Consider the following 22,114-nt stretch of genomic DNA (forward strand, 5'->3'; position numbering starts at 1 on the left):
GCTCCCAGGAAGAAAACACACCACCAGCCAAACGCATCACCCCCCACAAATGCTCCGGCAACTCCTGACTCGTGGGTTCTGTGACTGGAATTCCTCCCAGTCTCGGGGTTTCAAATCCCGAATCTGCCTCAGGCACTGACTGGCTCCGCACATGCGCCCTGGCTTCCTCTCAGGCCCCTCCTAGCGCTGTTCCCCTCCCCCACTCCAACTTCTCCCGGCTGGAACCAAGGGTGACACCCCCTGGGGTTCGCCCCGCCCCCTGGGCTGGCACCCCCCCCCCAGGGCTCACACTCCTCTAGGTTGGCACACCCAAGGTTCCCAGGCCGGCTTGCTCACACCATCTAAGCTTAGTTGTCCACCCTGCCCTCCACTCCCCAAGGTCCACGTTAAGGCTTGAGTCTTGGTAGCACTGCCTGACCAGAAGCTCTTCTCCAAACAGATCGTGGCAGGAGCAACAAATAAGAGGCGAAGTGTGGGGCTGGCTGTCGGGAGGACAGGAGGCCGGGGACCCCGAGAGAAACACAAGTGAGATACCTTACTAGAGCTTTATTGCAGGCCAATGGTCCTGCCACAAATTACTCCCCTCCCCCAAAGGCAGAACCTAGGTGCTCAGGGCCCTGTCAGGGCCAATGCGGTGACCCCAACCAGAGAGGGAGTACCAACGGTGGTGCCATCATCTGCCCATTTCCACACCTCAAGGCAGGCTGGCACCAGAACGGAAGGACACATCACAGAAGGGCACCAGTTTGTGAACTCAGGGATCTGGGGTCCTGGTGCAATCACAGAACAGGTAAGGGTACAATGAGGGGGGTGGAGATGGGCCCGGGCCTCAGGGCTTCCAGCAGGCCCCCCTCCTGCTGTCCAGGTTGTTAGGACAAAGAAAAGGCTCCCAGGGAGCTGGGGTGCTTGGGCTCCTGGATAGAAAGGCAAGACAGTCGGATCCTGGGGTTCACACGAGTCAGAAGAGTCAGCTCTCCGCACTGGAACCGCTGCAGCCGGGCAGGCTCTGCGAGGGGAGAGGAGACAAGGGGATGTACTGCCCAAGGCTCTGTAGGCTTCCCCCCCACGCCCCCGACCCCCTCAATCACGTGTCCCTCTTCCTCCTAGGACCCACCCATTTACACACCGTGCCCTCGCCCTCACCTAACGGGGTGACCATGGAGGGTTTCTTCTCAAGCTCAAAAGAAAGCACGACAGGGCGGAGGACAGAGAAGCTGGTACACAGTGTCCGGAGGAAGAGGGTCAAGGGCTCATCCACCTTGGTTGAAGACTACAAGGGGAAATGGATGATGAATCAGAACTCAGTTTCTTTTCCACCCTCAGAACCCAGATTCCTAAACCCTCTACCAAACCCTGGAACATTTGGGTTTTAAGCCTTGACCTCCCAGCCATATCTTACCTCAGGCTGGGCTCCGGGACCTGTGAATTGCAAGGCCACTTTCCCTGGTCCTCGGACAAACTCCAGGAGGGAGGTCCACTCACTAGGACACAGCCCCAGGGCTGTGGCCACATGATGATTCCTACAGGTCACCACGGCTTCAGCAGTGCCATCCTCCACTAGGAGCCTGGGAGAAGGAGAGGCCACAGAGGAAAAAACCCCCACGGCGGACCCGGGTGGCCCACACATACCTCCCTCTTCACCACTTCCCATCTTAACTCACTGGACTTTAATTTACTCATGCCTAAATACTTATGAAGTGATTCAGGCCAACAGACAAAATCATGCAACAGGGAAACAAATGGTGCAACCAGTGCCCACCTGGTGCTCTCACCTGATGCTGGCCTGGCTTACACACGTCTGTGTGGGGCAAGTGGAACCCTGGCGAGTACACCTCCCCTGGGATGAAGAGAGGGGTTGGAAAGACCCTGTGAGTGCCCCCACATCCCTTGGGCACCCAGCGCCCAGCTCAGCCTATCCCCTCACGTACCTGGGGGCAGAGACTAGTACAGTGAGCACACAGCCACAGGAGCTGAAGGCTGAAGACAGAAACGATATGGCAAGAAGCCCTGGCCTGGAACAGGGCCCGGCCCCCCTGCAGAAGTTCAGCCAGGAAGATGTGGGGCAGTGGAGCACTAGAGAGAGACACAGACGTCAAGGAGCAGCCAGGAGGGTTCTGGGAGTGCACGTTGTCTGGAAGGACTGAGCAGGTACAGGGATGGGGACAGGAGGGGGTTCTGTGCTCTACCAGGAGCCTTATGGCTCATTCTGGATCCTGACCTCAGACCAGTGATTTCTCAAGCTCGAACCCAGATGATAACCAAGAAAGTTATTTGCATCTTAGACAGAAAAGCCTTCAAGAGCCTAGAAACACTAAATCTCTCTGGGTAAAATAATAAGCATTAGGCAGGCATTCTTATCTGGGGCAGAGGAAGTCCTCTGACTTCACATGTTCTCCTTGTGGTACAGAACACTAGTTATGGCAAAAACCCCAGAGCTGGAACCACATGTTGGGTGCAGATGCAAGGCTGTGTAGTCTGGGGGTCAGGGCCCAGGGCACTGACCTGATTGTGGTCTCTGGGGGAAAACTCAGGACCTGCAGGTAAGTGGATGGCCGGAAACAACAGTAAATATTGTGAGATCTGCAAGTGCAGCAGGCAGGGTGAAGAGGAAAGAAGTCAATTTGAGGTAGAAGCTGGCACCGGATCATAGGCTTAGACACAACCTCCCCAACCCACAATGCCCCAGCCCCAGAGGGATACTCCCTGGCCTGAGCAGAGGGAGGAACGAGGGAAGGACTAGTCTGGAGCATCTCATGAGGGTAGAGGGCAGGGGAGTAATATCAAAGAGAAGGTGTGGCAGCATGGCAGCATGGTCTGGGGGGGCATTTCAGAGATCCCCAGCAGTAGGGAGGAAGAGCAAAGCAGCCTCACAGATCTTCACCTGGAAATCTTCTTCTCCAGCTGGTTGAAGTAGACTCGGGCACCTGGAAGGAGGCCTAGTGGGGGAGGCAAGTGTGGGTCTTTGATATAGATGTCCAAGTGCGGGCGGGACTGGCAGTCAGCAGCCTCCACGGCTACAGTCAGCTTCACACACCCTCTGGAGGCCCGAGCACCACCTGCAGCAGCCAAGGGAAGGGTCAGGGGCATCTGCCTAGACCACAGAGTCTACTCTACTCTACTTCACACTTTCCCACCAGAGGAGGCATTACCAGGCTTCGTCCAGAAAGGGGCCGGAAATGGCTCACACAGGGTCCGTGACAAAATCTCAGCTGAGAAAGACACCAGGGACTCGGTGAAGCTGTAGGGTCACAGAAATACAGTGAAAACGGAGGCATTAGAAAGCAGAGATTGGAGAGAGGTCTGAGGACAAAAGGAGGAGCCCAAGTCTCTGCTAGAACATCATTTACAGGGTCCTAAAAAAAACCCTGAGCCGTGTCAAGTCACACACTTAAGGTAACAGGGCAGGTACCTCTCCACTTTGACTCAGGTCATGATCTCAGGGTCCTGGGACTGGGCCCCAACTGGAGTCTGCTTCTCCCTCTCCCTCTGTTCCCCACCTCCCCCTGGTGGTGGGCATGCGTGTGTTCTCTCTCTCTCTCAAATAAATGAAATGTCTTAAAAAGAAGACAAAATTAACAGGCCTTATGGGAAAAACAGCTTATCACTCAAAACCTACACAACACTGTGAGCAGAGGCCTTACCAGAAGTACCCCAGACGTCAAATGTGCCATATGCCTGTGTAACTAACAGGTGGCCCATCACTGGCGGCTTCACATGCTGGCATTCATGCCCACTCCTTCAAATTAGGGGTCCTTGAGAACACTTTCTACTAGTGATCAGTTTTATAAAAACTTCATGAACAATCCAGTAAGGCTTTTTTGCTTTTTGAAAACACGGGGAAAATCTGTGGCTTCCTCTGCACTGGCAGCTGCCCCAAGACAACAGTTGTTCCTTGAGGCCAGGAGCACTTCCACTAATAAGGAAGGTCCTGCCCTATAGGAGTTTAGCTTTGTTCTTTTTTTTAATGGTTTGGTGTTTTTGTGTGTGTGTGTGTGTCTGTTTTTGTTTTGTTTTGAAGATTTATTTATTCATGAGAGACAGAGAGAGGCAGAGACACAGGCAGAGGGAGAAGCAGGCTCCATGCAGGGACCCCAATGTGGGACTCGATCCCTGGACTCCAGGATCACACCCTGGGCCAAAGGCAGGCGCCAACCTGCTGAGCCACCCAGGGATTCCCATGTCTGTTTTTTAATATTTCCTTTCATTGCTCTAACTTTTCCCTAGTTGTGAGAAAGCTTGCTTGTGATCTTCTGAAAAATAGTAATGTACAAGGGAAAACTCAGGCATGAAACACACCTTCCATCTCAGGGGGACAGCATTCTCTGGGAGCTAAACACTGTTACAGTAACACATGCTAGGGCAGAGGACAGGCTGTTCAGCAAGTCAGCAGGCAGGAAGAACAAGGGGCCACATGAGCCGGAGAAGCTGGTGGACATTTACTTGCCACTGAGCAGGTCGTCCAGTGGGGTCTTAGGCAGGGCCTTGCTGCTCTCCAGTGCAGCTGGGAAGTCCTGGCCATTCTCAACCTCCAGAGTCCAGTCGTCCTGGACAGTGAGGCAGGACGCATAGCCTGCCAGCTCCAGAGGGCGGTGGGGTGTGCATGACGGTCCCCCCTCCTCGAACAACAGTGGGGTCTGTCAGCAAGAAGACAACTCTCTGAGTGTGTCCTGCTCCAGAGGCAGGTTTGCAAAATACTACGACGCAATTTTGCTTCCTTCCCAGAGCCTGGTGAGGAAGTGGTCTAGATTCAGACAGGCTTTCCAATTGATCTAAATCCACCCTTCTTCTAGGAAACCTGGTAGATATAGTAACCAGGCACTGCCACGCCCTCTCCAGACCGTCACAGGCCAAAAAAGCTTTCTGGGGAAGGGTGAATGAAGAACCAAATGGGGCACTCACAGGAGGGCCAGGACCCACGAGCCGGTACACTTGACCTGGGTGCAGGAACTCAAACCAGCGTACTGAGCAGCCGCGGAAGACTAAGAGAACCTGGGAGGAAGCAAGGGAGGCAGGCAGGTGCTGAGGCCCCAGACAGGAGCCAGGCGCACAGGATGTCAGGCCCTGGGTCCCTACAGTCCCAGTTTACCTTCCGATCCTTGTTCCCATCTCCTTGGGGTTCAGGTGGGCCCCATGCAGTCCCTTCCTTCCTCTGGGTGCCCCCAAGCCAGCTCCCCGAAACGTAGAAACTGAGGATGGGCTTGGGCACCTCTGGGCTAGCTCCTGGGGGGAGACAAAGATTCCTCTTCATCAGTGCCTCCTTGCGGGACAGCAAGAACAGCCGGCTCTGTTCTATGTGGGAACCCTCTGGGTGGGTGGGCTCTGCCTGAGTGAGGGAGGTGGCTGAGTGAATCAAGGGTCTGGGCACAGGCAGGATCAGGGCATCCGCCAGGAAGAACTGGATATAGACTCTGTTGAGAGACAAAGAGTAGGTTTCTTAGCAATGCAGACAGGTGTCACGGGCCCCAGTACTCCACCACCTGCACCAGGTCTGCTCCTTCCCCTCAGACCTTCAGGGTGTGGCCACTATCCCAGGGGCCCAACCTGGCCTGCTGCTTCTGGATGAAGCCTGTTATGTTCAGCTCCTTATAGGAAGGAAAGTTGCTTCTGACATTCCTTTCTATGACCAACTGGAACTTCTCTGTCCGCACCAAGCAGCCTAGAGAAAGAAAGTTTTCTACTTTGACAAGAGGAGGCGACTGTGGGATGAGCAGTGAAGTGGACCACCCTGCATGTCTCACTGCCCATCCGAGGCCTGAGCTGCTCCCCTAACACAACACAACAGCCCAGACCTGACCCCCACCTCAGAGGGATGGTATCTCCAAGGGGGAAACTGTCCCAGCCACACGTCCAATGCTGCCCCTGGCCTCCTGGGCTACAATGCCTCAGTTCTATTTTCTCATAAATCCCAAAATGCCTCGACCTAAGAAACTGTCCCTGTCCATATATCTCAGTGAGTCCAAACTAAGAAGTGTCTCCTGATGTGCACGTCAGAGGCTATGGTGGGAGAAATGAACCTTCGGATTGGTGTTCTGGCTGGAAAAACCCCTGCTCCTTTTCTCTGCCAATACTAGCGTCTCAGACTTGTCCCCAAGCTCAAGGATCAACACATGCCACTCAGCATCTCAAGAAAACCTCAACAGGTACCTCCTCTCCCCAGCCCTACTGTTCTGAGACACCACCACCCCCAACTCCACACCTATGAACCGGGAGTCAGTGATGGGCTGAGAGTGCGTGGCCAGGATCAGGCAGGGGAGGGAACCAGTCTTGTCCCGAAGCTGCAGACAGCCTTTATGAGACGAAGCTGCCAAAACCCCAATTAAAATCTGTAGGGAGATACAGGACAAGATATCGGGTATTTGTTCAACAAATACTCAGCAGCTACTCTGCACCAGATGCTATGTTAAATGCTAGCTACAGAACGAACAAAAAAGATGTTGTCTCTGACCTCAAAGGACTCACATGGGTATGAAAAAAAACACCCAAGCATTCGCACATTCAGTAGCAGGGGTGAGGTTAGAAGCAAGAGACCATGCAGGACCTCACAGGGCACAGTAAAGACTTTGCATTTTACCTTACGTGCTCTGAGAGAAACCAGCAAAGGATTTAAGGCAGCTTTGTAAGCCCAGTGAGGTTGGACCCCCTCCCTGTCTGCCACAGGGAGAACAGATGGGGTGGGCGAGAAGAGACAGAGCCATCTAATAGAAGCCTGGTGCCGCCAAAGTGACGAGGAAGATCATGGGAGGGCGATGAAGGTAGCCTAAAGTGCAAGTCCTGAGCACCGGGCGCCCCACCTACCTGGGCTGGGTGGAAGGTGGCGGGTAGCAGAGAGAGCCAGGACCAAGACACACGCTGGTTGAGCTGGGAACTGGTCAGATGGGAAGCCTCCGGGAGGGGCAGGAGGGTCTTGGGGTCAAAGGCAGCCCAGGCCCTGCACCGCCCTTCCTCTTTCAGGGTGGTCAGAGTGGGGAAAGAACATGGGGTCTGCAGCCGCGTGTACTGTTGGGACGGAAGAGAAACCAGATAGTGCGGCCAAGTGTCCCTCAGGGCATCAGCTCCGCCACCCATCTCTTCCACACATGCTCGCACCTTCTGCAGGGGACAGTGATGCGGCTCTTCGAGGATCTCCTTGTGTGCATTCCGACGGGTACTGCCCGGTGGAGTCAGAACATCCAAGACAGGAGCCAGGAGTTGCAGCCCCAGGCTGGGGTTCCCGGGAGAGGAGTGCTGCAGGAGCTGGTGGTGTCTCAGCATGTGGGGACACAGCCTGGGCCAGGAAGAGAAGCAGTCACATGCCCCAGAGAGGTGTGCCCCTTCCAGGATCCTGCTCCCCTGGCCCTGAACCCCTCCAGCCCCCCGACTCCGAACCCTGCCCTCCTCACTTGGAGGCCAGCTCCTCCAACGCCTTGGTAGCCCACAGGTACAGCGGAAGGCCTAACTGACGTTCCCACACCAGCTGCTCATACAAGGAGGCTCCCTGAGCCTGATAGAAAGACTGAGTCTCAGGCTTCTGACAAGAAAAGCCTCGAAGTAGAATGGCGCCATGGAGGCACGGGGCGAGCACAGGCCTTCTCGTCCCTCCACCCACTGACTGCAGGAGGTGAACATCCTGGAGCTGAAGAAAAGCAGAAAAAATGAAAATGCAGAGGTGAAACTGTCAACTCAATGATCACTGGAGAGTTGCCTGTAGTTCCCTACTGCCTGGCGCCAAGAGAAACCTTTTCTCACATACTGGCCATTTCCTTCCATCTCCTGTACTCCACTTTCTGTCCGGCACAACCCACAACCCCCATGAGAAGCCTTCACCCTGCCCCCCACGAGCCCCGCCCAGTTTTCCTATGGGCCAGGAGGCTCTTGGCTGGTGTGGGAGAGCCACCAGGGACTCAGCTCTAGCATCTCCCCCTCTAGTTCCAAGGCCCTTCCTTTAAAGATGTTCCCAGGACCCAGACTCTACTCCTTCCTGATCTGAGCTCCCATCCAAATCACTCCTGGTATTAAGTATGCAATCCCCACCATCCAACAACACGTAAATCTTTTTACATTTTTGCTGTAGAAGTTCCTAACCTGCTGCTGCAAAACATAGCAGCCTGTGAAGGTCAGAGAAACTGTTGAGAGAACCTGTCACCAGGCCTGACCCCTCACCTACCTCCAGGGAGACACCCGGCCGTACCACCTTCCTGAGGCTGTGGAACTGCTGGTAGGCGAGGCAGAGCGCCAGCTGCCCGTCCACCTCATAGAGCCCGGCTGGCTGACTTAGCACACTAGTGACCTTTCCCTGCAAAGAGGCCAAAGGTCCAGTTGATCCCTCTTTCTTTCCTCTCTGGAGACCCGAATTTCCAGCCCCCCATCCTCATCCCTGAACTCTCAGATCTCTCCTTTTTGCTCACCGTGTAGGATAAGAGTGTTGAGTTCCGGACAAGAGCTGTTTCCCTGTCCCCGTCTTGGGAGCTACTGGGCATGGGGAGTGGCGCAGGGTCAGCCTCCAAGAGGGGACCATCCAGCTCCAGTTCCAGCTCTCGCACACATTCTGGTTTCAGCGGCAGCAGATGGGAGGAGGGACTGGTCGTCCAAACACGGTAACAGTGCCCACGGATCCTGACTACTCGCAGCGCTGTCAGCACATAGGACCTACCAGGCCAAAGGGCTCGGTGCCACACCAGCTGGGCAGGGATCTGGCTTGTGCAGGGGCAGGCAACACGGCACATGAGACGCTTCCCACGACACTGCCCCTCTGCCAGAGTCTCTTCCCATCATGATCTGACCTCAATCACCTGCTCCTCATGAGTTCTGCCTGTCTGCCAATTAAATATTAACCTTCTGGATCTGCTTCCTCTCAGAGGAGATACCAAATATTTCCTAATTCCTCCCTCATGATGTGAACCAGCCCTAAAACTTCCTCCAAGATACAGAAACATTCCACCCCAAACTCATGGCTTTTCCATTTTCCCATCCTACCCCATAACACACAAACTACTTTGGTTTGTTTAATCATACGTATGGGGTACCACAAGCTCAGTACTGGGACAGCCATGAAGGGAAATACAAGAGACTGGTCGCTCCATCACAACGTATCTCAACCCTCTGGGGAACAGAGACACACACTCAAGTAACATCGAGGAACCATATACGATCTACTATCAGAAACAACACACATTCAGCAAAGTCTTGGGGAAAGACCAAGAAAGTCAGGATGGGTAGAAATGAGTGGGAAGGCCTAGTGAAGGAAGCGGGATCTGCATAGGGCCCTAAAGAGTATCTCTGGTTTGTCAAAGTGGAGAAGACAGAGAAGGGTGATTCAAGCAGGAGGCAGCAACATAAAAGTGCCCAGAACTCAGGATGAGCAAGGCAGTGAGAACATCAGCCAGGATGGAAAAGGAACTTTCCTGGGAGCTGCATGACACAAGATGGAAGCCAAGAGGAGAGAGAAAATGCCTAGCAGTGACCTGCTGGAGACTTCATTTTAAAGGAAAACACAGGGATCCCTGGGTGGCACAGTGGTTTGGTGCCTGCCTTTGGCCCAGGGCGCGATCCTGGAGACCCGGGATCGAATCCCATGTCAGGCTCCCGGTGCATGGAGCCTGCTTCTCCCCCTGCCTATGTCTCTGCCTCTCTCTCTCTCTCTGTGTGTGTGACTATCATAAATAAATAAATAAATAAAAATAAAGGAAAACACAAACTGTCAAAGTAGGGAAATAAAATAAGCCTGGGACAGCAGGGTATCATGTGGATTGCAAAAGGTGGTTGCTGAGGAAATGCAAGCAGAAGGGCAAGAAACAGCATCCCCAAATGGAATAACCTTCCAGGGCGCGCTCCTCCCACAGGCCCAACACAGCACACTGCCATTCGCAGGGCTTCAGAACCTGTTGCCAACTCAGGACACCCAAACCTCACAGACCTCCGTTTCTACCCTAGAACCAGGGGTACTGCCAATCAGACCTCAGGCATCACACCTGGGCACGGGTGTTGCTGGGACCTGATGCAGGCTTACTGCTTATGCAGAACCAGTGGTTACCAGTGGTCTCACTCAGCAAGCCAGCAAGTGCATACTGGTGCCTCTGCTCTTATCCCACTGCCCTCTGCACACTATGCTTTCTTGCACCAGGACGGCCAACATCGTAGCCCCTTGTCCTATATTCAGACCCCAGGGCCCTTCCCTTCCTGTCTGAATGCCAGGATCTGAATGCCGACCCCGAGCTCTGCTCTCCTGGGCACCCTTCACTCCTCTTTGAACACAAAAGCCCTACCCGAGGAAATCAGACCCATGTCACCCCAGCACCAGACCCTTCCCAGTGGGGCCATGGTCACTGTTCAGCAGCCTCTCATCCCTGACTGCCTTGCACAGCAGTTACCCTGAACCTCTTCTCTTTTCAGAGTCAAGTCCTTCATTTGCAAGAGATGATGATCTCAGCTCCTCCATCACAGAAGAGATTCCCTGGGGTCATCCAGGGTGACAGTATGTCTCCAATATGTCTGCAGCAGCCTATGAACACAGCAAGATCACTCCACCCCTGAGCCACTTCCACCCTCAGCAGCATTGCCAGCGGGCTCTAGGAGACTTGAAACAGTCTAACGTACAGAAAATACAGAAGCTCCTCTATTGGCCAGGAGGAAGAGAAACAAGACCAGAAATTGGAGCAGGCCCTAAGCATTTTTTAATTTTAGCATTTTCAGTTATTTTACCTGCTAATCACTGTCACTCAAGCTTTTGACACATCCAGACACAGAATTCTAGCAGCGCTAATAAATCTGAGTTCCCTTTTTTGTTATGTACATAAGAACCCTTTTACTCTTTGTCTTCAACTCTTTTAAAACATTATTCAGAAAATTACGTAAGTTATAAAACAATAGTGTAAAAATTAACAATTCTAAGAGTGACTAATAAAAGCACCTAGTTTTTAGAAAGTACACGTAGCCAAAAAAAAGTACACATACTCAAAAGTCTTAAAGGTGCTAAGATGAATAATTTTCTTGCATCCTGCTAATAAGGGGAAAAACAAGTGATTCTGACAGATTCTGAAACAGTCACACACAATATGAAAGTTGTCTAGTCAAATGAGGTGCACAGCAGAAAAATGTGCTCCCTACTTCATGTGTGTGGGAGCAACGCTACCTGGACCCCCTCAACAGCACTGTCCTCCCCGCCACCCAGGAAGTGGCTCCCCTCCCCAAAGCTGCACTCTTTGCCTGTGAGGCCTTTGCTCTGATGATCCCCCTTCCAGCTAAAAGTCCTGACACCACCTCCAGAACCCTGCACTCACCCCAATCCTCACCTGCACGACAATGGACACGTGGCTGCCAGCTGGGGAGGACCCGCCAAGAGACAAGACAAAGTGAGCTTTCTTCTGACTCCTCACCAGAGCGCTCACTCGAATCAGCTTCCCAGCCAGGTTTGGCTGCACACCTCTGAGCTTGCCTCTAGACAAGGAAGAAAGATTAAGACAGAAGGCCCATTTTTTATTTCCCCTTTTCCCACAGATGCCTGCCCTTCTGCTGTAAATAACCTAGTAGTCATCTAAAATTAAAATCTCAGGGATCCCTGGGTGGCGCAGCGGTTTAGCGCCTGCCTTTGGCCCAGGGCGCGATCTTGGAGACCCGGGATCGAATCCCACATCGGGCTCCCGGTGCATGGAGCCTGCTTCTCCCTCTGCCTATGTCTCTGCCTCTCTCTCTGTGACTATCATAAATAAATAAAAAATTTAAAAAAAATTAAATTAAAATCTCCCTAGCCCAAGATGCCTGGGTAGCTCAGTGGTTGAGTGTGTGCTTTTGGCTCAGGGCATGATCCCAGGGTCCTGGGATTGAGTCCCGCATTGGGCTCCTCCAGGGGAGCCTGCTGTTCTCTCTTCATCTGCCTCTGCCTCTCTCTCTCATGAATAAATAAAACCTTTAAAAAAATAAAATCAAGTCAAATAAATAAAATAAAATCTCCCTGGCCCAAAGCTATTACTGTGAAGACGTCCTGCTAACTCGTCCTGACCTTGGATAAGGCAAACGTCCCTTGAAGACTCGGCACTCAACATCTGGGAGAGGCCCTCTGGTTCCCTTTGGCTCAGGTGGGAACACTCTACCAGTATGGCTCTCAGGACCTTTCCCGCCTTCCTCCCAGTCTCACAGCCCTCTAGCCTCCCTGAGAGAGTGAGGGAAGGAAGGGTTACCTGTGCCTGAGCAAGCGGGAAGCAGTCTCTGGGTAGAGAACAGGGAGCGGGGTGAGAGGGCCAGGGCTGGTGTTGGAGGGGCACACTGGTACCGGAGCACTCAGGAGCTCTAAGTGTCCTTCCCCTGAAGAACTCCACCTGGCAGGAGGGAGGTAACTCCAACTGGGGAACAGAAACAGACGACCCAACCAAGACAGGTCCAGATCTATGAGCTAGAAAAGACCAAGAGCAACAGTTAACCAGGACCCTAGCATCCCACCCACACTCTGCTACCTTTCTCCTCTCAGAGAATTAATGGCCTCGCTCCCTAGACATCATCCTTGTGAGGCTTGGAGACACATGACCCTCACCCTCCTACTCACCTCACAGTTTAAGACACCAGTGTTATCTTTTACATAGAGGTCTCCTTTCCTGCACTCCTGCTCCAAGTCCCCCGACAGGTCTGTCAGTGTCCCTAAGAGTATCAGCCGCTCCCGTGGGAGGGGGGTTCCACTCGGCCCAGCCTCTTGGGTCCAGGCCTGGTACGCACTGCTGCTCCAGGACAGGTGGCTACAGCATGGGAGGTTCTGGTGGGTCTTGAGGTCCTGCACTGAGACAAAGCTGTAGAGGGAAGGAAACAGAGGTCCTGCAAAGCCGCATCCAAGTCTAGGAATTACCCACAACCCCAATGATTTCCCCAAGCTCCCAAGGAAAGATAAAAGAAAATAGAGGAGCTTAAAGGGCAGGAGCCTCAGGGCTGAGAGCCTAAGACATGAGGATGAGGTCTGGGCCCGAGGACTGGGGGGTGTCCTAAGGCAAGGTCCAATGCCACTCTGAACAACACATGGCAAAGAAAGGGCCTAGACAAAGGAAGAGGTGCACCAGCAGTCTGAGGGGATAAGCAGACTCTGGGGAGAACGCCGGACCACACACAGCATCCCTGAAAGCATCTCGGCTCTCCACTGCATGGAGAACCCTGACAGGGCCGCTAGGGCATGTGCCTGCTGGCCAGACCTCAGCAACCCCAGCCAGGTGTCCTCCCTCATCTGGGATATCACAGAACCTGAGACCAGCGGGGAAGCAGAGACTCAGCAGGAGTCAGTATCAAGAGCTCCCAAATCTCAAAAGATGCTTGAGATCGGCCATTCTCCAGGCAAGGTTCGCAACACTGCTCATTGCCACCCATGGCAAAGTGAGGCACCAAGAATGTGCTAAGTAATGGTGAGTTTCTCAAGGTTGTGACGGATGCACATCTGTCATCCCACTCTCCCACACACTTGCCTTCTCATGATCATCTGAACAGAAGAGAAAGGATAAAGGTACGAACCGTCACAACTTACCCTCCTCCTTATACTCATGAACATCACCCCCGTGGGAGTACAAACAGCTGGGAACGCTGTCCTGGGTGGCCCACTCCCCTTCCACATCTGCTTCATTCTTTCCCAAAAGGCTTTGGAGAATATAAAAGGCAAAGATGGAGACTAGCACGTGTTGAGTACTAGTCTATGCACATACTATAACGGGTCCATTCACGCTCAGGAATGCACTGCAGCTTCACCAAAAACCCCGGTTATCACCACCAATGAAGAAACTTCAAGAGGTCAGGTACACTATGGTGTGGGTGGCAAAGCCAGGGGTGTCTCACTCAAAAGTCCAGGTTCTTCCCCTGTGTTTCTCTACTTCTCTAAAGGCCCAGGACAGGCAGCTGGAGAGAGCGGTCTCTTTCCCCTAGGAACCTTCAGGACAGAAAACAGGATGGGGTCACTTTTCCCCGATTCTTCAGGGTCTAGGTAAGGAAACTGAAAGTGAGAACCCCAGATCCTTGCATTGTCACTGCTCTCCAGCTTGCAATGCTTACCACACTACCTGGCACACGGCAGGCACTCCACAAAGGAGAAGAGAAACACAGATAAATAAAATCTTTAACCCTGTCAAGTAATTCCTATTTTATCCTTGCCCACCATTCCGTACGGATTCCTCACTTCTACACAAACATAAAAATATATTTTACACTTATCAAGAATAAGAAACTTTAAAGAGTTCCCAAATTTCCTAACCGTTCCTGACTTACCACTTTTTCATTATTCAATTTTTTTAAGATTTTATTTATCTACTTGAGAGATAGCACGAGAGCACACAAGCAGCGGGGAGTGTGGCAGGCAGAGGGAGAGAGAGAAGCAGACTCCATACCAAGCAGGTAGCCTATTGTGGGGCTTGATCCCAGGACCTTGGGATCATGACGAGCAGATGTTTGCTTCATGGACTGAGCCACCCAGGTGCCCCTCCACTATTCTGGTAATACCAGAATCTTGAGAAATTTGGATCTTTCTTAATTAGAATATGATCACAGAGGCCACTAGGCACATATCCAGCTCACCTGTGGGAGACTCTAACCCTCCTGCATGAGGCTTCACGGCAATCACAACCTCCTCAACCACGACTAATCTGTCCCATGCTAGAGGGAGTTTTCTAATGAGATTTCATTCTGTGTTTACATAAACAACGTATTTAACCTTACTAGTTCTAAAAACTGGAGGAACAAAGGAAAACGTGAAGCCAGTGGAGCAGAATGAGAAGTTACAAAGGGGAAAAAGAAACCCCAGGTAAGTGTGTCCTGAGAAATTCCTTTGGGATTAAAATAAGGTATCAGATACACACAAAAAACACCTTTTTAATAAGATAAACACCAGATTGGGGAAAGGCTCAGGATATACATATACATTGCTACGTGTGTCCTTTGGCACAAGTCTGCCAGTTGGAATGCAGAGTGAAAGTGGCCAGTGGAGTGGTTGCATGTGTGCCCACTGAGCCTATACCTCCCTTCAGAACAGTGGGTGCTGCCAGGGAGGGTAGGGAACAAGTGGGTGGGGACAGAGCACTGAGGACACTCCACTAAACCTGTAATGTTTTACTGCCTATAAAAAAGAACTGAAGCAGGGTGCCTGGGTAGCTCAGTGATGAAGCATCTGTCTTTGGCTCAGGTCATGATCCTGGAGCTCTGGGATCAAGTCCCAGGTTGGGCTCCCTACTCAGTGGGAATCGGCTTCTCCCTCTCTCTCTGCCCCTCCCCCTCCCCCTCCCCCTGCTTGTGTGCATGAGTTCTCTCTCTCTCTCCCTCAAATAAATAAAATATTCAAAACAAAAAAGAACTGAAGCAAACATGGCAAATGTTAAGGTTTTTAAAAGCTAAGCGGCAGGGGATCCCTGGATGGCTCAGCGGTTTAGTGCCTGCCTTTGGCCCAGAGTGCGATCCTGGAGTCCCGGGATCAAGTCCCATGTTGGGCTCCCAACATGGAGCCTGCGTCTCCCTCCTCCTGTGTGTCTGTGTCTCTGCCTCTCTCTCTCTCTCTATGATAAATAAATCTTTAAAAAAATTTTAAAAATAAAAGCTAAGCGGTAAGTACTGACCATGCACAGCGTGAAAAAGCACCCTGATGAATCTGGAGGGCTTTCACAGGAAACATTTGCTCAACGGAGGCAGCCTGTGTTGGTTTACAGTCTGGTGGACCAGCATTTTTAGTTTCCATCAGTTTATAACAAAGTCCATGGATAAGAAAACTATTCAGAATTTTGAAAATGATGTTCACATAACAGTACAATTAAGCTGTCTTCTCATTCAAGATCCCTTGCCTTTACTGCTGGAGACAGACTGTGGGGCCGAGTGAACACCACACTGCAGTGCACAATGTAAATCCAGGGAGAAAAATACCTTATGCTTGCGTAGGGCTGGGAAATGCCTAATTAAACAAAGCTAAACAGGCTTTCATTTTTCTTTATTTTTTAGAGGATAAACAGTGATACATACACTCACATAACAGAATACCATGCAGCAGTGGAAATAAATGAGCTAGAGCTCTTAACATGAGTCAATCTCAGGAACATGTGAAGCACAAAAGGAAACTGCAGAGGATATATAAGGTACGGTGCTATTTACAGAAAGTCAAGACATAAGCAAAACTACATTACATGGCTCAGAGATAGGTTTGTGTGTGTAATAAAAATATAAAGAAACAGGAATAATACACCCCACATTCGACAGAACTACCTTACGATCCAGTGATTGCACTACTATTTATCCAAAAGATACAAAAATACAGATTCAGAGGGGCACTTGCATCCCAACATTTATAGCATCGTTAACAACAATACCCAAACTGTGGAGAGAGCCCAGATGTTTACCAGTTGATGAATAGATAAAGAGGAAGTGGCCTATGTATACAATGGAATATCACTCAGCCATCAAAAAGAATGAAATCTTGTGATGACATGAATACAGCTAGTGTATTGCTAGTGATATAAGTCAGGTAGAGAAAGACAAGTACCACATGATCTCACTCATATGTGGAATTTAAGAAAAAATAACAGATGAACTTATGGGAAGGGGCACCTGGGTGGCTCAGTGGGTTTGGGTTAAGTGTCTACCTTCAGCTCAGGTCATCATCTCGGGGTCCTGAGATCAAGCTCTGTATCAGGCTCTGTGCTCAGCAGGGAGCCTGCTTCTGTACCTCCCCCTCTCCCCACTGTTCAGGCTCTCTCTTTAATAAAATATTTTTAAAAAAGAGAGAGAGGAAAATAAACCCTAAGACTTTTTTGGGGAGGAGGGGGGAATAAGATTTTTTTAACTTATTTGACAGAGGACAGAAGGAGAGGGAGTTTCAGGCAGAGTGACAGGGAGGAGCAGACTCCCCACTGAGCAGGGAGCCCAACACAAAACCTGATCCCAGGACCCTGGGATTATGACCTGAGCTGAAGGCAGACACTTAACCAACTGAGCCACCCAAGGGCCCCTAGAGACTTAACGACAGATCACAACTGAGGGCTGATGGAGGAAGGAGGGTGGTGGATGGGCTACAGGGGTGGTGGGTATTAAGGGCAGCTGTGGTGATGAGTACGGGTCAACACCCGTACTCATGTAAGCAGAAAGCAACACTGCACTATGTGTTAACTAGCCAGAATTTAAAGAAAAATTTGGAAAAAAATAATTAAAATGTTAAGCCAAAACACTGTGTTAACTCACTGGAATTAAGATAAAGACTTAAGGGGTGCTTTGGTGGCAGTTAAGCGTCTGACTCGGGTCACGATCTCAGGGTTTTGAGATCGAATCTCAGGTCAGGTCCCACTGGGACCACATGGAACCTGCTTAGGATTCTCTCACCTTCTCCCTCTGCCCCTCCCTGCCCTCTTTCTCTTTCCTTAAAAAAAGGTAATAACAAAAATAAAAACTTAAAAAAACACACCCACATTTGAAATAGTGGTTACTTCGAGTAAACAGGTTTCTTTTCAGAGGACTTTCAGAGCCTTTAGTATGCTAATGACCTTTGTGACTTCCCTAGAGAAGCTTATATTGTATCCATTGTCTCTCAAACTTATTTGGCCCTGGAATCCTTTTCTTCCAATTCTTTATTAACATAGCCTTGAAGAGTTTCAAAAATGTTAGTGTTGTTAAAAAACAAACAAAAAACACAAACACCTTCAGAAGACTTGAAATTCTGGTCTTAAACACAACTATCTGCACTTGCTGACATCTTAATTCTGTACCTTAGTTTACACACACTTACACACACATACACACACACACACACACACACACACGAATCTCAGCCTTTCTACCATCAGAGCTCTTTTTCCAAATTTTCTGCCTTCCCCTTCCTCCCTCTTCTCCTTGTTCCTAACTTGATTTCAGTCAATTTGGAGAGCTACAGGAAAAGGCAAATAGCTTGAAGCAGGACAGAAAAGCTGGCAGAGGGGATTGTGTTAGAGCACGTTCTACCCTGCGCTGCCCCGTACCCCCACCCCGTCCCCCCCCACCCCCCATCAAATGCCCCTCCTGTTTTCCCCTTGTTAACTGTTAACTCTAGGTCCTTTCTTGTCAGTCCCAAAACTCCTGAACCCCTCCTCTCCTTACCTGTAGCTGAGGGGCAAGGGAAAACCCTGGTTCTTTCCCTGGGACAACCAGACAGTCTTCACACAGTCAAGTACCGACTGAGTCAACTGGACATCAGGCTCGCTGCCAGCGGGACACAGGGTCTCTTGGATGAAGGTCTGGGCAGCCTCCAGCCAGGCTTGCTCCTGAGGAAAGGGAATCTAGTTAAAACATGTTCCTAACCATCCTGCCCATCCACGGAATTTTGGGATTCCAATAATAAAAAAAGAAATTAAGCGGGCATGTAAATAAACAAGTCATAGAGTTTAGAACTCGGAAGAAACCTTAGAAGCCTTAGTCCGGTCACACCTCAGGCCACTGGCCACCCAGCTCTGGTCTTACCTCTTTCTCTCCTAGGTGTCACTTGATAACCAGCTGTATGGGTGGTCCTACCTCTTTCTCTAACAAACCCCATACCAATCCTTAACATGCTCAACGGGAATATACATTGCCCTGGGAACCCCCCTCTGACCATCCCAGACTAAATGCTGCTCCCATCGTGGAGCTCCCACAGCACCATGACATACTTCTATAAACAGCAATGATCATCAGGTACAGCACAAGGGTGTCCCATGTTATGTGGGATGTGGTTCTGAAGCCAACAAGTTGAAAAATAGTCAAAATCACCCTTGGAAAAAATCCTTTAAGTTGCTCATAAATAAGACACGGTGTTATACACTAATAAGTATATACAAGACTAAAAAATGCCTAATTATAAGCAGTATATAAAAAGAACATAGGCAAAGTATAATTTTTAATAATTATTTTTTGTAACAGATTGTATTTATTTGAGAGAGAGTGGGAGTGCATGAGGAGGGGAAGCAGCAGGGGGAGAGAGAAGCAGATTCCTCACTGAGCAGGGAGCCTGACGTTTGGCTGGATCCCAGAACACAGAGATCATGAGCTGAGCTGAAGGCACACGCCTAACCGGCTGAGCCCTCCAGTCTCCCCAATCATTCTTTTCTTTAGTCAAATATGTACATTTGAATTCCCATAAGCTAAATCAATGTAAGATGCAATCCTACTGGATTTGTTTTGTGTTCTCTTTTCAGCTGAGATGTAGGCTTCCTAAGGAGGGCATGAGCCACCTTTGTATACTTACCACACATTCTGGACATCTAGATGCCTCTTTATACAGATAGCTCTAGAGAAGGGGACCAGTTTGGCCTATTTCCAATATCAGGCTGCTTTATTTATTTAAGGTTTCTGACAGGAGTGCCTGGCTGACTCAGTTAAGCATCTCAGGGTCATGAGATCGAGACCCCCACATCTGCTTGAGACTCTCCCTCTGCCTCCCCCACCCCATGACACAGCAAGGGCTCTCTTTCCCTCTTCTCAAATACATAAATCTTAAAAAAATAATAATAAAATTCTGACAGCATTGGGCAGCCCCGGTGGCTCAGCGGTTTAGCGCCGCCTTCAGTCCAGGGCGTGATCCCTGGAGACCTGGGATCGCGCCCCACATCGGGCTCCCTACATGGAGCCTGCTCTTCTCTCTGCCCCCCACCCCGTATGTGCCTCTCATGAATGAATAAATAATATCTTAAAAAAATAAAAATAAAATTCTGCATTGAACAGACCTTGAGGGGTAGGACTTTTATCTCTGTAGACCCCCAGTGTTAATTCTAAACCATTACAGCTCTATCCCTGTTCCTCCTCTATTAGCCTTCTGGTCAGTCCTCCACATTCACTCAATCTTTAGTAGCTTGAGAAACCCGTCTTCAGGTTCTATTGATTTGTGTCCTTGTGGACAGCTCTACCACTAAGCTTCACCTTCACTCCACCTTAGCCAAACACTGTCACCTGTGGTCATCGTTGTCAAAACTAGACCAGATCAGAGTGCCTGGCTGGCTCAGTCACTGGAGCACATGACTCTTGATCTAAAGGTTTTGAGTTTGAGCCCCATGTGGGGTGCAGAGATTGTTTAAAAATAATCTAAGGGGATCCCTGGGTGGCTCAGTGGTTTAGCACCTGCCTTTGGCCCAGGGCGTGATCCTGGAGTCCCGGGGTCGAGTCCCACATCGGGCTCCCGGCATGGAGCCTGCTTCTCCCTCCTCCTGTGTCTCTGCCTCTCTCTCTCTCTATGTCTATCAAAAATAAATAAATCTTAAAATAAATAAATAAAAAAACATAAATATAAATAAATCTAAAAACCAGAAAAACAAATTGGACCAGGTCATCATTATTCAGCACTGCCTCAACAACATAATGAGAGCCTCACCCAGACTCTCATACTTTTTGTCTTCCTCTATAGTTGCTGAGGACCTGTCCACTACTTGGCATATAGAATACTATTTTTCAAAGTGGTGCCATTGCCTCACAATCCCCTAAGTTTTGTTAAAACTGAATTCGTGGATCTCATTCACTGAATCAAAATCCTAACAGGAGTGGGGGGACCCAGGAATCTATATTTTAAAGATTTGTTTATTTACTTATTTAGGGAGAGAGTGCCAGTGGGGAGAGGGGCAGAAGGAGAGAGAATCTCAAGCAGAGTCCTGGCTGAACAGGGAGTGTGACACAGGGCTGATACAACAATCCTGAGATCATGACCTGAGCAGAAACCAAGAGTCGGACACTTAACTGACTATGCCACCCAGGTGCCCTGGGAGTCTGTATTTTATTTTTTAATTTTTATTTTTTTAAAAGATTTATTTATTTATTCATAAAAGACAGAGAGAGAGAGAGAGAGAGAGAGAGAGAGAGAGAGAGAGACGGGCAGAGGGAGAAGCAGGTTCCCCACAGGGAGCCAAAGCAGGACTCAATCCCGGATCCTGCGATCATGACCTGAGAGGAAGGCAGGCGCCCAACTGCTGAGCCATCCAGACATCCCAGGAGTCTGTATCTTAAATAAGCTCCCCAGATCATACTGATGTAAGCTGAAGTTTGAGAACACTATACACTTTCCCCTCAGTGGCCTCTGCCACTGTATGTCCACAGATGCCACTTCAGTTGAGCTCTCTCTATTTCGCTCTGGTTATATCCATCTGCTTATTCTCCACCTGCCCAACCTACAGGTACCTTAAAAACAAAACAAAACAAAATCCAAACCACCCAGTCCTCTTCCAACATTCACTAATCAGCAAACAGCATCCTCAACCTAATAATTCTACCCCGAAACCCCAAGTCCTCCTTAACATCTTCCTTTCCCTACACAAGTCCTCTAGATTCTACCTCCTTCATATATTTCGTTTCCTCAGTCTCCACTTCTGGACCCTCAACACTGCTGCCGAGGTCGAGGACACCATCGTCTCTCCCCGCTTTCCAACCACAGCCGCCTAACCGGCACTCTCCACCTACACTGCTACCTCAGGACACGAAAACGCAAATCTCATCCAATCGCGTTTCTGCTTACCACCCCGCAGTCACTCCCCATTATCCGAAGGTTAAGGTCGCTGTTCAGCAAAAGACTCAGGAGCCGGTCGGCTTGTCACCCCGTCCACCACCACCCGACCGAACTTAGGTTTTCCGAAGATTCCCGTTGAATCTCTTGTTCTGAAAGCTCCGTCGGCGCTTTTCTGCCCGGCTCACCCCAACCCGCGCTGGGGGGTCTCACGCGCCTTCCGGGTGTACCATCGTCCCTTCCCCTGCAGCCGCGTCAGGGGCCTCCCCCGGGCCGCCCCGCCCCGCCCCACCGCTCGCCCTTAGGCAGCCCGCCGCTTCCCACCCGGTTGGACGCCTGGAGAGGGGGCGGGACGCGTCCGAGGCTCACAGCTGCCGCCGCGGGCACCAACAAATGCGTTCGCAGAACGCGCGACGGGAGAAGGACGAGCAGCCTCGCAGGGCGCCCCCCTCCCCGCCCGGGCGAGGCCAGCGAAGGCAGGCCAAGCAGCCAGCTGCAGGGGACAGGACGAGAAGGGAAACGGGGACGAGGGACGGAGGAGCGCACTCACGGAGTCGGGAACTGGAGCCGGGTTGGCCTCCATGATGCGCCCGCGGCTACGCCCTGGGAGAGCCCGCGAACGGCCGCCGCGTGAGGGCTGGCTGGAAGGCCGCCGGGTGACGTCATCGGTGGGCGCGGCCGCGGCTGCGCCATCGGCTCCTCCCACCGGCTCCTCCCACC

At 50.9% G+C, this 22,114-nt stretch overlaps 1 protein-coding gene across 2 annotated transcripts; it reads right to left on the minus strand.

Annotated features, from left to right (window-relative positions):
• Nucleotides 1-531: 531 nt before the first annotated feature.
• On the minus strand, nucleotides 532-22,094 carry CTC1 (CST telomere replication complex component 1). 2 transcript variants are annotated; one of them, XM_038536818.1, is made up of 23 exons: nucleotides 21,945-22,094; nucleotides 18,037-18,200; nucleotides 12,515-12,752; nucleotides 12,153-12,364; nucleotides 11,268-11,412; nucleotides 8,385-8,669; nucleotides 8,144-8,272; nucleotides 7,380-7,612; nucleotides 7,087-7,264; nucleotides 6,796-6,996; nucleotides 6,197-6,323; nucleotides 5,542-5,656; nucleotides 5,087-5,408; nucleotides 4,900-4,989; nucleotides 4,441-4,634; nucleotides 3,150-3,238; nucleotides 2,882-3,056; nucleotides 2,503-2,580; nucleotides 1,929-2,073; nucleotides 1,773-1,837; nucleotides 1,400-1,565; nucleotides 1,144-1,270; nucleotides 532-1,006 (listed from the first exon to the last, which is right to left on the minus strand). In XM_038536818.1, the coding sequence occupies exons 1-23, from the start codon at nucleotides 21,975-21,977 to the stop codon at nucleotides 870-872; spliced, it is 3,648 nt and encodes a 1,215-aa protein (XP_038392746.1). In that variant the 5' UTR covers nucleotides 21,978-22,094; the 3' UTR covers nucleotides 532-869. The 2 variants fall into 2 exon arrangements, with proteins under 2 accessions (XP_038392746.1, XP_038392747.1); XM_038536819.1 differs by lacking the exon at nucleotides 21,945-22,094 and adding an exon at nucleotides 21,407-21,646.
• Nucleotides 22,095-22,114: the final 20 nt, after the last annotated feature.

Source organism: Canis lupus, chromosome 5 (assembly GCF_011100685.1).
Source record: "Canis lupus familiaris isolate Mischka breed German Shepherd chromosome 5, alternate assembly UU_Cfam_GSD_1.0, whole genome shotgun sequence".
Lineage (NCBI taxonomy): Eukaryota > Metazoa > Chordata > Mammalia > Carnivora > Canidae > Canis > Canis lupus.

Excerpts from the sequence above, each read along its gene's own strand:
- CTC1 (XM_038536818.1), bottom strand. The coding sequence starts at position 21,977 with ATGGAGGCCAACCCGGCTCCAGTTCCCGACTCC. Across the intron at positions 6,997-7,086 it reads ATCACTGTCCCCTGCAGAAG|TACACGCGGCTGCAGACCCC; the intron begins GTGCGAGCATGT and ends CCGTCCCAACAG. Across the intron at positions 5,657-6,196 it reads CACTGACTCCCGGTTCATAG|GCTGCTTGGTGCGGACAGAG; the intron begins GTGTGGAGTTGG and ends TTCTTTCTCTAG.